Source organism: Pantherophis guttatus, chromosome 2 (assembly GCF_059756535.1).
Source record: "Pantherophis guttatus breed Tessera chromosome 2, ASM5975653v1, whole genome shotgun sequence".
Classification (NCBI taxonomy): domain Eukaryota; kingdom Metazoa; phylum Chordata; class Lepidosauria; order Squamata; family Colubridae; genus Pantherophis; species Pantherophis guttatus.
In genome coordinates, this window is record NC_142064.1 from 229,846,267 (window position 1) to 229,861,134 (window position 14,868).

The 14,868-nt window shown below is 38.5% G+C and overlaps 1 protein-coding gene across 1 annotated transcript in view; it reads right to left on the reverse strand.

The window, feature by feature from the left end:
• The window catches only part of LMCD1 (LIM and cysteine rich domains 1), a 67,031-nt gene that overhangs the window by 10,683 nt on the left and 41,480 nt on the right, over nt 1-14,868 (reverse strand). Inside the window, exon 4 of the mRNA XM_034431642.3 lies at nt 3,712-4,047. Within this exon, the coding sequence (XP_034287533.2) occupies nt 3,712-4,047 (336 nt within the window). The remainder of the gene's footprint in view (nt 1-3,711; nt 4,048-14,868) is intronic.

Here is a 14,868-nt window from a genome sequence, read left to right on the forward strand (position 1 = left end):
AGGGCCTTCTCCATAATGGCTCCCTCCCTGTGGAACATCATACCTGCAGAAATAAGATTGGACCCCATTTTAAGCTCTTTCAAAACTCTGAAAACATATTATAGTTTTGCCAATGGGCCTGAGGATCCCAGGGTGATATGGAGCCAAGTGGTTGCTTTGATTGTTGTTATCAGGGGAATGGGAATTTATTGGGGTTTCTATTGGGCTTTTATTCTTGTAAGTTGCCTGGAGTCCCTTTGACTTAGATGGCTATATACATTTTATAAACAAACAAACAAATCCAAGTAATTCAGATTATGTACAGGAAGCTTCAGGAGCTGTCTCCTCTTATATCAGTTTCCCTGCTCCCTAAGAATTGATGGGAAGTCCTTCTCTTGGGCTCATCATGTGTTTAGTACAAGAGAAAGAGCATTTTAGTATCCCCAGTTGGAACAGCCTTTTAAGTGTTGGCATTCAAAGCTGAATCTCCCTGAAGTAGGAGGCTACATTTACACCATCTGAATCACTTTTCTGCCAATGAGTGACTTTCCTCCACAAGCAACACAACTATTAGAAAATATAAATATGCTGCTTCTGACTGCTTTATAATTTGCATAAGGAATTTTTGTGTTAGTGTAAAGGTAAAGATTCCCCTCGCACATATGTGCTAGGTTCCCGACTCTAGGGGACGATGTTCATCTCCATTTCAAAACCGAAGAGCCAGCGCTGTTCGAAGATGTCTCCGTTGGTCATGTGGTCGGCATGACTCAACGCCAAAGGCGCACAGAATGCTGTCATCTCCCCACCAAAGGTGGTCCCTATTTTTCTATTTGCATTTTTTTTAACGTGCTTTTGAACTGTTAGGTTGCCAAAAGCTGGGACAAGTAATGGGAGCTCACCCCATGACACCGCACTATGGATTCAAACTGCTGAACTGCTGACCTTTCGATCGACAAGCTCAGCATCTTAGGCACTGAGCCACCCTGTCCCTCAGTTAGTTAGACCCTGTGTTAGTGTATTTTTTGTTTAATTTTGTTTTTATCTTTTATACATTTCAAAATTTGGGTATTATTTTAAATACTGGAAAGCTGCCCCGAGTAATCCTTAAAGCATTTGAGAGACAGAATATAAATCTTTTTAAATATGCCTGGAATGTATGTACGTATGTACGAATAAATAAACATAAATATGGCTTAGAAGCAACTACCTCAACTTATGCTCTAATAGTTATTGGAAATGTAGAGGAGATTGGCAAACAACTATCAAGTCCAGACTTGTAGGCTAGACTGGGGAGTTGAAAAAACATATTGGAACAAGAATAGCTAAATGCTTTTGTATTGTTGCCAAGAAAGTTACACTAATAAAGTCATCAAGAGTTGAGCTCAAATTGAAGAAGGCTTTACTTTTATCTTGCACATTACTGTATTGGAGCAGGACAGAAAAAGAGTTCCCTTGGCCAAACTGGAAAGCTGAGAATTGGGGGTTGCTTAAAATTGAAGCATTAGTAGGATACCATCTCTCTCTTCGGGAACCCAGTCTATTTTGCTCCTTCAGCAACAATAATTATTTGTTATTTACATACAGTACATAACCCATGGATTTTGACTAGGACCCGCCCAGAGTTGGTTATAAGATGGGTGGCTATATAAATGTTTTAAACAAATGAATGGATTAGAAATTCAGCTCTTACTGAAGCGTTACCCTTGAAATTCCTCATCTATCAGAAAAATGAGACACTGTGCAGAATTTATGCAGTGTCCTGCACTGGGGTTAAAATCCAGAAGATAGCATGGGCTTCATTAAGGATGTTTTGGAATTTAAAGCCCGTTTCATCAAAAACAAGAACTATGTTGTCTGTAGCTTTAGACAGTGACTGTACAGCAATAACAGAACTTTGTGCTATAAAATTTTGGCACCTTTCACAAAATTCCAACATTGTTCTGATAGATAAAGAGAAGTATAAACAAGGTTAAGAAAATAATGGAAAATTTAATACTGTGATGTTTTCTACTAAGAATCTTAAAAGGTTTAAATAATTACAAAAATATAAGTATCCTTGTAGAATTGTGCTGGAAATTATGAGCTATAGTAACAAAGATGAAATGACTGTCAATCAAAATACATGCAGCCTTAAAAGTCTAAATGAATGCATGAGACAAGTCTCAAAATGCTTAATGTTGTTTTCTTAGAATGCAAAAACCCTTCAGTGAAAGGATTTAGTTGTACAATTATTTTTTAAATGAAGTTAGGCTTTCTGCTGATGCTTGTTGAATAAAGTTTTAAATCTCCCAGAAAGTAAACACCACAAACACATATTTACTTGAGGGATGATCTTGTAGTCAAAATTATTTCACCATGCCATGATGGTATTCACAAACACCTTTAATAAAAGCCTCTGTCACAAGTAAGTTTTTATTTCCTGGGCTGACATAGCCTTTCTTAGACTGAGCTGCTGCTATAACAACATATAATGTAGACTAAGAAAAATATTTTTCTCCAAACCAACCAACAAGTAAGCAAAAACATCTCTTTGTGCTCTGGGGGAGCAACACCTATGCAGCAGATTACAGTCATGACTTTCCTATTAGTCTCTCTGCTCGTGGCTTTTAAATTGTGTTGGGAGAATTCTGGGAGACGAAGTTCACATATTTAAAGTTGCTGAGGTTGAAGCACTGATTTAAATGACAAGGGAAGAAAGAATCCTTTTACAGACTGCTGTTTTTGGACCTGGCTATTTTGAAAGTAGTATCTAACCTATACAGATTGCCAGTTATAATTTTAACAGCAACACTTCTAAAAGCAGTTCAGATGATCTCTGTATGATTTTCATCTACCAAAGTGCTTCAGGGCTAAAATCTGTCTGTCTGTCTGTCTGTCTGTCTGTCTGTCTGTCCATCTATCCAATCTATCATCTATCCAATCTATCATCTATCCATTCAATTTATACAGCTGCCCAAAATGTGACTCTAAGTGGGTACAATAACAATCATAAAATAGCAACACAAAACACCTATGATTAAAACATAAATATTAGCATTAGAAGGCTAGGAGAAAGAGATATTACAAACAATGGAGACTCATCAACATCTCACCATTCCCTTAAGTTTTGAGGGAGTACAGGAAGTTTAACAAGGATGAAGCCAATCTCACCCTGGAGGAGGGGGTGGGTTTATGTTCCACAGGGTGGGTTCAGGGCAGAAAAGGACCCACAACCTTCCATATTCTTTTCTGCCAGACCTGAGCAGGAAGAGGCAGTCTTCCAAGTAACTTGGCTCCATGCCAGGAAGGGATTTCATAGAATGTCTTTCCAAGGCATAACTCTATAATATTTTTGCTTTGTTTATTTCAGCACCTCCTCTGGCAATCATTTCACATCTAATACTTCTGCTGCTGGGTTTTTACCATTTGTATTGGCAGCATGAGTGTCTTCATTGTTCATGGCTATTATGTTTGTGAACTAATTATTAGGTTTAAACTGTGGGTGCAATTACATGTATCTAAAAGAATCTGGTAGCAGCTTTGTAGCATATCTGACTCCACATACCTTCCATATTCTCTATAGCTATTTGCAGTCTTTTCATCTTTCCAAATTCACCATCTTTCAAACAAATAAGATTTGATAGCATTGTGTGTTTTTCATATTTGAATATCCATGTTACATCCATTCATTATATACTTTAAAAAAAAAAAAAGCATTTCCCCCTACTCTGCAACACTGTGTTGAGAACTTACCAAGTCCTGCCCCTTTGATAGATGGCCCAACGTGCCATTGGTTGAGGCTGCTTCTTTACTTGCTGGAGTGTTTTTATCAGATTGCTTTCCTTCCTCTTTAGCAGCTCCCCCTTGACCCAGCAGTGCAACTTCTCCGACTCCAAGAGCATTGTCTTTATATTGTTTTATAAACTCTTCCATCAGCTTGATTTCATTCTCCGAAAGGCCCCGACATTGGGAAGGGTCCTGATCATACAGAGGAAGTTGTCTCATCAACCTTCTACGACGGTAATAAGCACCTTCTGTGCCAGCCACGGGTTGCATTTCCTTTGAAATCAAACTCATATACTGGGTCGCCTGAAGAAATGGGGAGAAATACAAATTCAGCATAAAGAGGCACACAATCACAGCCTTGAAAAAGCACAGCAAGTCTTCACCCTCTCAAGTTGAGGGCATAAAACGCTGTGGTTTGAGCAGGCATTTTCTGTTCAGTAGCCCAAATACCTGGGGTTTCTTCCCTGCTGTCCAACCACAGGACATTACTCTAACAATAAGTACTCTGTTCATGATTATTCAGAACAGAAACAATATCAGGATTGGTATTTTTTTTTTTATGAAGACAACCGTATTAACAATGCAGTTGATACTTTCAGCATAAATATTCTAATATCTACCATAGGTAAAGGTAAAGGTTCCCCTCGCACATATGTGCTAGGTTCCTGACTCTAGGGGGCGGTGTTCATCTCCGTTTCAAAGCTGAAGAGCCAGTGCTGTCTGTAGACGTCTCCATGGTCATGTGGCCAGCATGACTAAACGCCAAAGGTGCATGGAAAGCTGTTACCTTCCCACCAAAGGTGGTCCCTATTTTTCTACTTGCATTTTTTACGTGCTTTCGAACTGCTAGGTTGGCAGAAGCTGGGACAAGTAACGGGAGCTCATCCCGTTACGCGGCACTAGGGATTTAAACCACTGCACTGCTGACCTTTCGATCGACAAACTCAGCATCTTAGCCACTGAGCCACTGTGTCCCTATATCTACCATATACATAATAAAACAGTATAGTACAGGTAGTCCTTGACTTAGGACCACAATTGAGCCCTAAATTTCCACTGCTAAGTAAGACAGTTATGAAGTGAATTTTGCTCCATTTTACAACCTTTCTTGTCACAGTTGCTAGATGAATCACTGCAGTTGTTAAGTTAGCATCACGGTTGTTACAGTAAGTGAATCTGGCTTCTCCGTTGACTTTGCTTGTGAGAAGGTCACAAAAGGTGACCCTGGGACATTGCAACTGTCATATAAATATTATATATTGAGTCTTGGTATTCGGGTAAGTGAAGATAAAGGAAGGCTTGGCATATCCTTTGTTACCTCGCCACAAGGAACCAAATACTTTGATACAGGATCATGTTAGGGAAATGTTGAATAAAACCTTCCCTCTTTTCAACTAAAGCAGAGATAGAATCATGGAATGAGTTGGATTCAGATGCAGGGACCACTAAATCTGGGAAACCAAACTTTGGCTACCAGAAAGCTTAAGCTAAATGCTTCCATGAGAATGAATTTTATATTCATAATTACACTCAAATATTTAAAATGGCAATAAGCTTTTTAGTGGCTGTTTACCAAAAGCAACCAAAACCTGCATGTGTGATATAGTCTGCATGTGATATTTTTTCTGGAACAGAATAGAAACATGGACCACGATCACTTTAGGCTACTTCCCTTGCTAGTCTCCATCTGAGGGTAACATACCATTCTCCTTGCCAGTTGTTGAAAATGCAAATAGTTTGGCTCTGCCTTGTTCAGTCTCAATTTGCATGACATTCTAGAAACACAACACATTTTTGAATGCCCCAGCACTACAAAAATGGAGGGGGGGAAAATCAGTAAAAATCTCAGCCTCTTTTACTTTTTTGGAATCTCTAGTGTCTAGCAAATATTAATTATGAGCCTGGGGATATGCTTCCTATTTATGATAGATTACTTTCAAGTGGTTGCCAACATTTAGCTGGCTAAAAGCCATTAAAAAAGCAAGCTTGCTGTAATAGTTAATCACCAGCTGCTATGCCTTATAAATTCCCCGTGGTGCACAAATAATACTGGTGAGATATTAATGGTTCTCACTTAATACTTAAGGAAAAACAGAAACAGTATCGGGCTTGTACAGTGTCTAAAATGCTTCTTGTTCTGCCTTCTATTAAGGGCAGGATAGAAAAAGAGCCAATATATACCAACTTGGCCTCCCTTGAAGCCGAATAATTCTGGGGAATGAAGTCCCAGCACATCTAAAGAGGGCTAAATTAGAAAAGGCTGCTTCATCTTTGCTTCTCGAGCACAACTTCCTTTTTTTAATGCAAATTAATGGAAAAACTTGAAGTGGAGGATGGTTACCAACAATAAAGGACAATTAAAAAAAAATAAAAATCAAGCAATCAAGTCAAATGCTACAAGAAAAAAGGATAACATTAATATTTTATTTGGATACTCTTTTTCTATCACCACAAGACAGTTTATCAGTAAACATGATTTATTTAGTTGGTTATTTATATCGCCACCCATCTTACCTAAGTGACTTTGGATGGCTTACATAATTAAAACAACAATTAGGAATAAAGCAAGATAAATGCCATTTAAACCAATTAAAGCAGTTAATTAAAATAAATTACTAACAGTGCAACCAACCAGCAGGCTTGACACCATCACTGGATCTCCAAGTCTTAAGAACAACATTTAGATTAATCTAAACTCATGTGCATATGCGGTGTATGCGTGCAAGTCTGAAAACGGACTGAAAGGCATCCAAATAATCTGCTTCATCTAAGATCCTTTGAAGCTGTTGCATGGCCACCTTCTCAATAACTTCCCTCAAAGGGGAAGGTTGGATATTGGATCAGAGTTATTGAGTACAGCTAGAGCAATGAGGGTTTCTGGAGGGTATGTGAACCACTGCTTCCTTGAGAGGCAGGGGAACAATTCCATCTCCTCAAAAGAACTTAACACTGCCAGAATTCAACTGAATGTCATATTCTGGGAGGCCTTTATCAATTAGGAGGGGCATGGATCTCAACAACATAAACAGATGGCTAAGCAGACATGAGGACTGATCCACTTTATCAGGCCCAACAGACCTCCCAGAGAACAAACAAGGCAATGCTCCATGAACATGTATCGGACCTGCATCAAGGCTGATGTCCAACTGAGAGTGAATCCAACAGGTGCCCTGCATTTTCTTCTGTGTGAAGCTATAGATGGATTTCAGTGTTCTCTCTATCCAACTGAAATAACGGTGAAGAGATATTGATGTTTTGCCACCCTTACCGCCACAAAGTAGACCTTAATAGCAGCTCTAACCTTATTTAGTAAAGTTCACTCCTTGTTGACCTTAGAACATTATTCTAAGTGTCTTAAATAACTCTTTTCATTTCCTGGGAATTGTTGGATCCATGGGAAAGAAAAAGCTGCAACTAATAAACTAAAAGCTTAGTTTATTGGCATAAACTAATCCAAAGCACCGGCTACTCTCCCATTCCAGAGTGGGTATCAACTAACCTTGGCTGAACAATCTCCACTTCCCTTGGAATCCAACTGTGTCCATCAGTTGCTGTGGGTGGAGCAATTGAAAAGTTCCCACCTCTCTGTAGTGCGGTGCAGTGCAAGACAATCTCATGGTTACCAGAGAGTAGTTTGACTGTGTTAGCAAAGCACAAAGAGCTGCCCCAATTCTATATTATCTTACCATCGCTTGAACAAGAGAACCAGATCAGGTGTGTGACCATTGTCATGAGTCAGACCTTAGATGACCTAGGATAAGTCCATGGTGGTCATAAACTCCTGAGTAGCTTTAGACCAACAGAAGTCAGACTGAATGCCGGAACCATAAGCCTGAGAAACTCTATGGGCAACCCAGAAGTTGAGTTAAGGAGCTCAGTCTGAGAAGTCACTATAGGCACAGGGAGGCTACCAGGACCAATCTCAACTGATCCCTAGAGTCCAGCTTAATAAACTGTGTCTCACATCTGGTAACCTGTGGAATTTCTCTTGAGAACCATTAGAGATTCCTAGATGGTAACCCTACTGTTAATCTGGAATCTTGATTGATGCCACACTTGAAACCCAGTTGGATACATTTATAAGAGGAGAACATCCCTTTCTGAACCCAGTAATACATGCCAAGACAGCCCTCATCCATGATGAAATTACAAATGAGAGAAGCCTTATTATAGTGTGACCTGGCATTCAGTAGCAACAACTGAATGACACTGCAGATTAATTTACAGAGATAACAGGGTGATTAATTCTAAACTAACATTTAAAGGAGAAGCTGTTGTTGGCACAGCTGATGGATCAGGATTGAAAAAACAGGAACATTTCTGAAATGAAAATTCTTCAGAGGCAGCCAGTTGGCCAACCAGTGTTTTTAGAAGAAAGGCTTCCAGCTATATTAATTCAATTTATTTCCATCTTGGTCAGCAAATTGTCAATGAACTGTAGAAAGATTTTTAATATATACTGAGGTTTCACTATATGTGAAGTTCAAGCCTTGAAATCAGAGATCTGCTGCCCAAATATCAGTACAATAGGCAAAGTATATAGCTGCATCAACAAAAATAATTGTGGAAGGGTTCAATATGGATAAGGAAGCAAGTTTTGTTCACTATGCTGGGTAAGAGTTAATAGGAAAGCGTGATGGATTTAAATGTAGAAAAGGTGAATCAACCCAGCTTAGAGATGGGGTGGGCAATTAATTTTCTTACGGGGCCACCTCAACTCCTCAAGCTGCTCCAGAAGAGAGGTGAGCACTGCATAGGTGCAGAAAAATGCCTTTTCTCATTGCCTTCCTGCAGCCACTGGTGACTGAAGGAGTGCACAGCAACTGTGTACAGGTGGACCTAATTCATCTTCTTCTCTTGCCCCTGGGGTGAACTTATTTGCATTTGATTTCTAATTTCCAATTAGCCTCAGGTGAGGCAAAGACGGAGGGCCAAAGGGTCACATATGGCCAGGTCTTGCTTAGAGAGAAGTTAAGGCACCAGGCTGGAAACAAGGAGACTGTGAAGGTCTATGGAGGTTCTCAGTCATCCATGGTTATGGTTGTCCCAAAGGTGCTTTTTCAAGAGGCAATTGGACTTTCTGGTTTTTCTTTGAAGACGTTTCGCTTCTCATCCATTCTTCAGCTCTGACTGGATGGTGGGGAATGGAAGGATTTAGATGTATACCAGCTGTCTGCAAGGAATATAAATCCTTCCATTCGCCACCATCTAGTCAGAGCTGAAGAAGCTTCTTGGATGAGAAGCAAAACGTCTTCAAAGAAAAACCAGAAAGTCCAGTTGCCTCTTGAAAAAGCATCTTTGGGACAAGAAGACTGTGAATTCTAGTCCTTAGGTATAAAATGAACTGGGTGACTTTGAGACAATCACTAGCTCTCGGCCCTAGAGGACGGAAGCAATGGGAAGCCACTTCTGAACAATATTGCTAGGAAAATTTCAGGAACTGGTCCAGGCAGTTATCGGAATCAACACTGAATGGAAGAGGCCACATACAGAGAGAATAACTTAAAGCATGGCTGGAGCAGGGGTGAAATGTAAAATTTGTACCGGTTCTGTGGGTGTGGCTTGGGGGGGGGTTAATGTGACTGTGTGGGCATGGCCAACTTTTTTTTTTTTTTTAACTTTTCAAAGCATTTTTTCTAATGCTTTGAAAAGCCTCTGCTGATCAGGCAACTCAGCTGGGATCGTCAGAGAGGCTTTTTAAAAAATGCCTCTCTGCCAATCAGGCAACTCAGCTGGGAGCTGCCAGAAACTTTTCAAAGCATTTTTTTTAACCACCTCTTCAGCCAAGAGGTTGCAGAAAAAAATGCTTTGAAAAGCCTCTGACGATCCCAGCTGAGCTGCGTGATCGTCAGAGGCTTTTTTTTTAACTTTAAAAAGCAGTTTTTCGTCGGAAGAGGTTGTAGAAAAAAATGCTTTAAAAAAAAGCGGCTCAGCTGGGCATGGTGGTGGTGGGGGGACGCAGGGATGTCTGCTACCGGATCGGGCGATCCGGTCCGAACCGGGAGCATTTCACCCCTGGGCTGGAGGCCTTTGATAAATACTCCTTCAGAGTAGGAACACAGGGAGCACTTTTAGGGCCACACTCGGCATAGAGATGAAAGAAAGCCAGATTAGGGAGATTACCCCCACCCCCACTTGTGGTGTCTGACCTTGATGCTGACAATAAAATTGATGGACATGTCCCTGTTTGGCACAGCATCTATCACAAGCTTAGAAGAAACACTTTTTCTGACATACAGCAGGGGTTATATCCAAGATAGTACCAGTGTGCCATTCACTGCCTGCATGATACACATAGATACCTCTTAGATGAGGCATGCTATTCAGCTTTAAAACAATATTGTAATACAAACCTCACAATTTTTAGCGCTTTTGATGCAATGTTTAAAAAGTGTTCCCATGCAACTCCGTACTACCTGTGCATAAACACTGAGTGGTTCTTCTAGCAGGTTTTTTTTTTTTTTTTTTTTGGTTCTGCCTGGAATTGTATGAAACAAAGCTTTTGAAGTTGATTATGAAAAGGATATGCCTGACTCCACTATAATTCCCCCATAAATGAAGGATCTAACATATTAAAAAAAAATACCACTATGGTTAGATTTAGTTTAAAAATTTTGAAATGTCTGAGAAAGTGCATACATACTTAGACTGGGTTCGCAGAAAATGTAAACCATGATGACGAGTATTTTCAGTTTAGCAAGGTTTGCATGGTACTTTATAAACCATGGTTTGGACTCAGCAGGCTTTGTACATCTGCCCAGTTACATACCAGAGCTTAGTGTGATAGTGACTATAGGCAACAACTTTTCAGCTCTTGTTTAATCAGAAGATTATAGTAATGAAAAGTTATTTTTAATGACTATTTGACCCTTACTAGCTCTGTGGCTTTACATTGTGCACTACAGCAAGGTAGAAAGCCGACTGCCTGTTAGCTAGCTTGGTTAGCATAGCTCATGAAGATGTTGGGCGCTGTAGTTTAGCAACATCTGGATATTTTCACCCCTGCCCTACCGTTTTGGGAGACGTGGTAAAGTTCACAGGGGTTGATAGCTTCATAGGAACTGTGCTGATGCAAGTGGGACAATCTGCCAGAATATTGTGCAATAATTAGAAGTTCTGAAAGTAGTCAAGTCAATCTGGATAAGGTCTCCCCCAATCTGGATAAAGTTTTCCCTAAACTAGGAAGACCACAAACAACTGATCACATTGTTTTAGCTGTTAATTGCATCGGTAGGAAAGTTTTAAACAGATGTTGGCACACCAAACATACCATTCCTGAATGAAACTCACTACAACCAATTATAATCTAGCCATTTTAGTTGTGTGAAATAGTGGGTCTTTCACCAGCACGCAAATAAACACACATGAACACACACACACACACACCATTTCCATTGAAGCTCCATCTTCCTATCAATATTTAACACTGACTAATACAAATCATTCTTAGCAGGTTCATCATGCCGTTTGGTACTTTTACCAATGAGGAATGAGGAATAAACACTCACTGGGATAATAAATATTCTATCTGTTTCCTTCAATAGAGGAAGCAATCAACATACCAAGCAAAATATTTAGTCTTTCTTTTCTTCAATATTTCGTCAAACTTAATATTCTATAATCCATATTTGGATAGTGAATGTCTGCTTTCTGACAATTGGAAAATGTTATAAACACATTTTAATTGGAATACTTCAGTCTTATAAAGCATGTTTCATTAAAATGCTGCTTAGCAAGTTTTCTTTATGTAAGATTTCTATGTAACCAAGTGTTAAATAGGCTAAGATCAGAATTTTTCACACTTTTTTTTTCAAGCCATGGAATCTTTTAGCGAAAAGAGAAAAATTCCTGAATCGCCTCATCAAGACACAAAGTCTTAGCAATTGAAAATTGGAAAGGTTTGAGCAAACTTTTTAAATGTTTGTCCTCAGTTTCTCATAGAATCCTATTAAGTTCTTGCAGTACTCAGAATTCCATGAAACAATTTGAAAAACCCTGGGCTATATGACAAAAACAACATAGTACTATAACTCCTAAGACCAATTATTTGATCCAAGTACAGTAGCTACAACTTGGAAGATGGATGTGATGTCTGTTGATTTTTATACTAAGTTGCACCGCAGTTGAATCCTACTGAAAATATGGAACATAAAACATATTTTTCTTCTTAAATATTGGCTTCCTCATGCATGAACAAACAGTTCTCTCTTTATTTTATTGAACATATTTTTCTTCAGCTACTCTTGGAATATCAATTACTTGACTTGTAACACAGTTCATACAGAAACCTTATAGTTCATCTACTCTTGTCGCTTTCATTTTGGCTGTACAATATATTACAGATCTTGTACAGATTTTTATTTCCAAGTATTATACTTGCAGATATATTTGCAAATGTATTCTAACACTGATTTATTACCTTTAAATCTATGTGCTCTAGGCTGAATTTCTACACAGGTTTTGTTGGCTTTGTGCGCCATAAAATATAGGACTTACTTTTGAATATACTCATGTTGCACTGCTTTGTTAGATACTCAAACCAAGATCTACTTTACAAGTCATAAAATCATTCTATGGCAAAAACAAATTTCTGTGCAATACTAATTCAAATCCAGGTATTACACAATGCCTTTCACTAAAAGATTGTAGGCAAAAATGACAAAAAGGCAAAAATAATACCTGAAAGGTAAACTATTTTGGTCACTTTTTGGTTTGTTTGTTTTAATGTCCCTGTTCCCCAACCTTTCCGGTTTGGCGGCCTGGAGCAGGGGAAGTGTGGAAAGAGGGCATGATTTTGTGGGAGGGGCAGGTTTATGTGCACAAGTGGTGTCACAAGCACCTGCAATGAGGCTCATACCATTACCGCCCACGATGATGCTCGCACGAGTGATGTCACAATTTCCCACAAGGCTTGCGTGACTGTGATCGCAAGCACCTGCAACAAGGATTGCATGAGTAAGGCAGTGACTGCCCGCAATGCTCACGGCGAAACTTGAATGGGTCCACAAGCCCTGAGCCTCGCGTAAATGGGACTGCAAGCAACCACTTGCAATCTCACACAAGTGGGGCAGCACGGACATGCATGCACCAGCCAGTCACTTACATAGCCCAGTGGCAATTAGGCCGTGGCCTGGTAATGGGCCACGGCCCACAGGTTGGGAACCCCTGATTTAGACAGTAATTTTATAAATACAACCTTTGTTTTCTAATTTATTTTATGTTTACATTGTCAATACTGCCTTCCTTAGACATATATTAATTATTACTTCGGACAGTCTTTCCCATCCTGGTGCCTTCCAGTTGTTGGACTACATTCCCATATTTCCTAGCCAGAATATTTATGAGACAGAACTTATAAGAGTCATGGTCCAATACATCTGGAGAATATTCAGCAGAAGGCAGCTTCTCTCTTAATCATTAAAAAGGGATTTCCAGTAAACTGACTTATGACTTGGAAAAGAATACTTGTCCTATTAAGCTCCTGTTTGATGGTATGAAAGACAAAGAGCTTCCCTGCCTGATGCTCTTCAAACGAGTCAGATGTTAATTCCCAAGGTCCCAAGCCATGAATTAAACTCCAAAATAACTGAAAGACACCAGGTTGAGAATACTGGAAAAAGAGTATCTTTCTCCCACCTCCATTTTTCATTGCCATGAAATAAAAATGTTATATGTTGCTCTGTTAAGTACCAAGACAACTGTATGCTACTTTCTTATGAAATATTACTGTCAGGTAATGTAATTCAATGAATGTTAACTGCGGTGTTACTTGATTGTTGAAGTTCACTCACATGAGATTCGCAACATAAAAACCAATCCCCCCCAAATCACCTTATTCAACAATTTACCTACTATTATAAGGGCAGAAAGATATGAAAACGTTTATAATAAATATGAGCCAATTAAAATTCTCACAAAATACTGATGCAGGGAAATGCATTCTACAGATACAGAAACTTTATGGAAGTCTTTAAAAAACCATTTCAATAATTTTGGTCCAGATTGTATGGGTTTATCTAAAATGAATACTATATCATCTGCAAAGGCTTGCAGTTTATATTCTTGATTTTTTATTTTTAGTCCAGTTATTTCTGTATCTTTCCTGATTTCTTCTAGTAATATTTCCAATGTTAATATAAACAATATAGGAGATAATGGGCATCCTTGTCTCACTCCTTTCTTTATATCAAATTGTTCATTAATTAATAAATTAATGATAAAAGTACAACAATATGGAGAAGTAGCGGGATTGAAAATTAATAAACAAAAAACTAAAATTATAACAAAGAATCTTAACAAGTATCAAAAAGAAGAATTGGAAAATATATTAGGGATACAAATAGCAAAGAAAGTTAAATACTTAGGAATATGGATTACAAACAAAATATCAACTTTGAAGGAAGACAATTATATTAAATTGGCTAAACAAATAGAAAAGGATTTGGAAAAATGGGCAAAACTCTAATTGTCTCTTTTAGGCAAAATTGCTACCATTAAAATGAATATTCTGCCAAGAGTGTTATACTTATTTAGGGTAATACCAGTAAACCCAGGAAGAACATATTTTAAAGATTTAGACAGAATGATATTAAAATTTGTTTGGCAGGGAAAAAAAGCAAGAATCAAATTAAAACATCTACAAGACAAAAGAGAGAGGGGGGGAATGGGACTCCCTGATTGGCAGAGTTATTACAAAGCCTCAGCGTTAATATGGATAAAAGATTGGATCGAACTCAAAAACATAAGAACATTAATATTGGAAGGTTTTGACTTAACAAGAGGTTGGCATGCATATCTTTGGGGAGAGAAAATTACAAAACAAGAACAATTTCGCAAACATATTGTAAGAGATAATTTGCTTAAAATATGGAATGAAATCAGAAAATATCACTATGATAGGATTCCTAGGTGGACTTCCATAATGGAAGCACATATTTATCCAAATACAATAGATACAAATAAATTAAAAACATATAAGGACATCTTAAATGAAGAAGGAAAACTAAAAACAAGAGAAGAATTGAGAATGCAAAATGTGGAAATAGAGTGGTGGTCATATTTGCAATTAAAATCCAGATATAAATCTGATATGGAAAAAACTGGAATTCAAATGGAACCAAATCA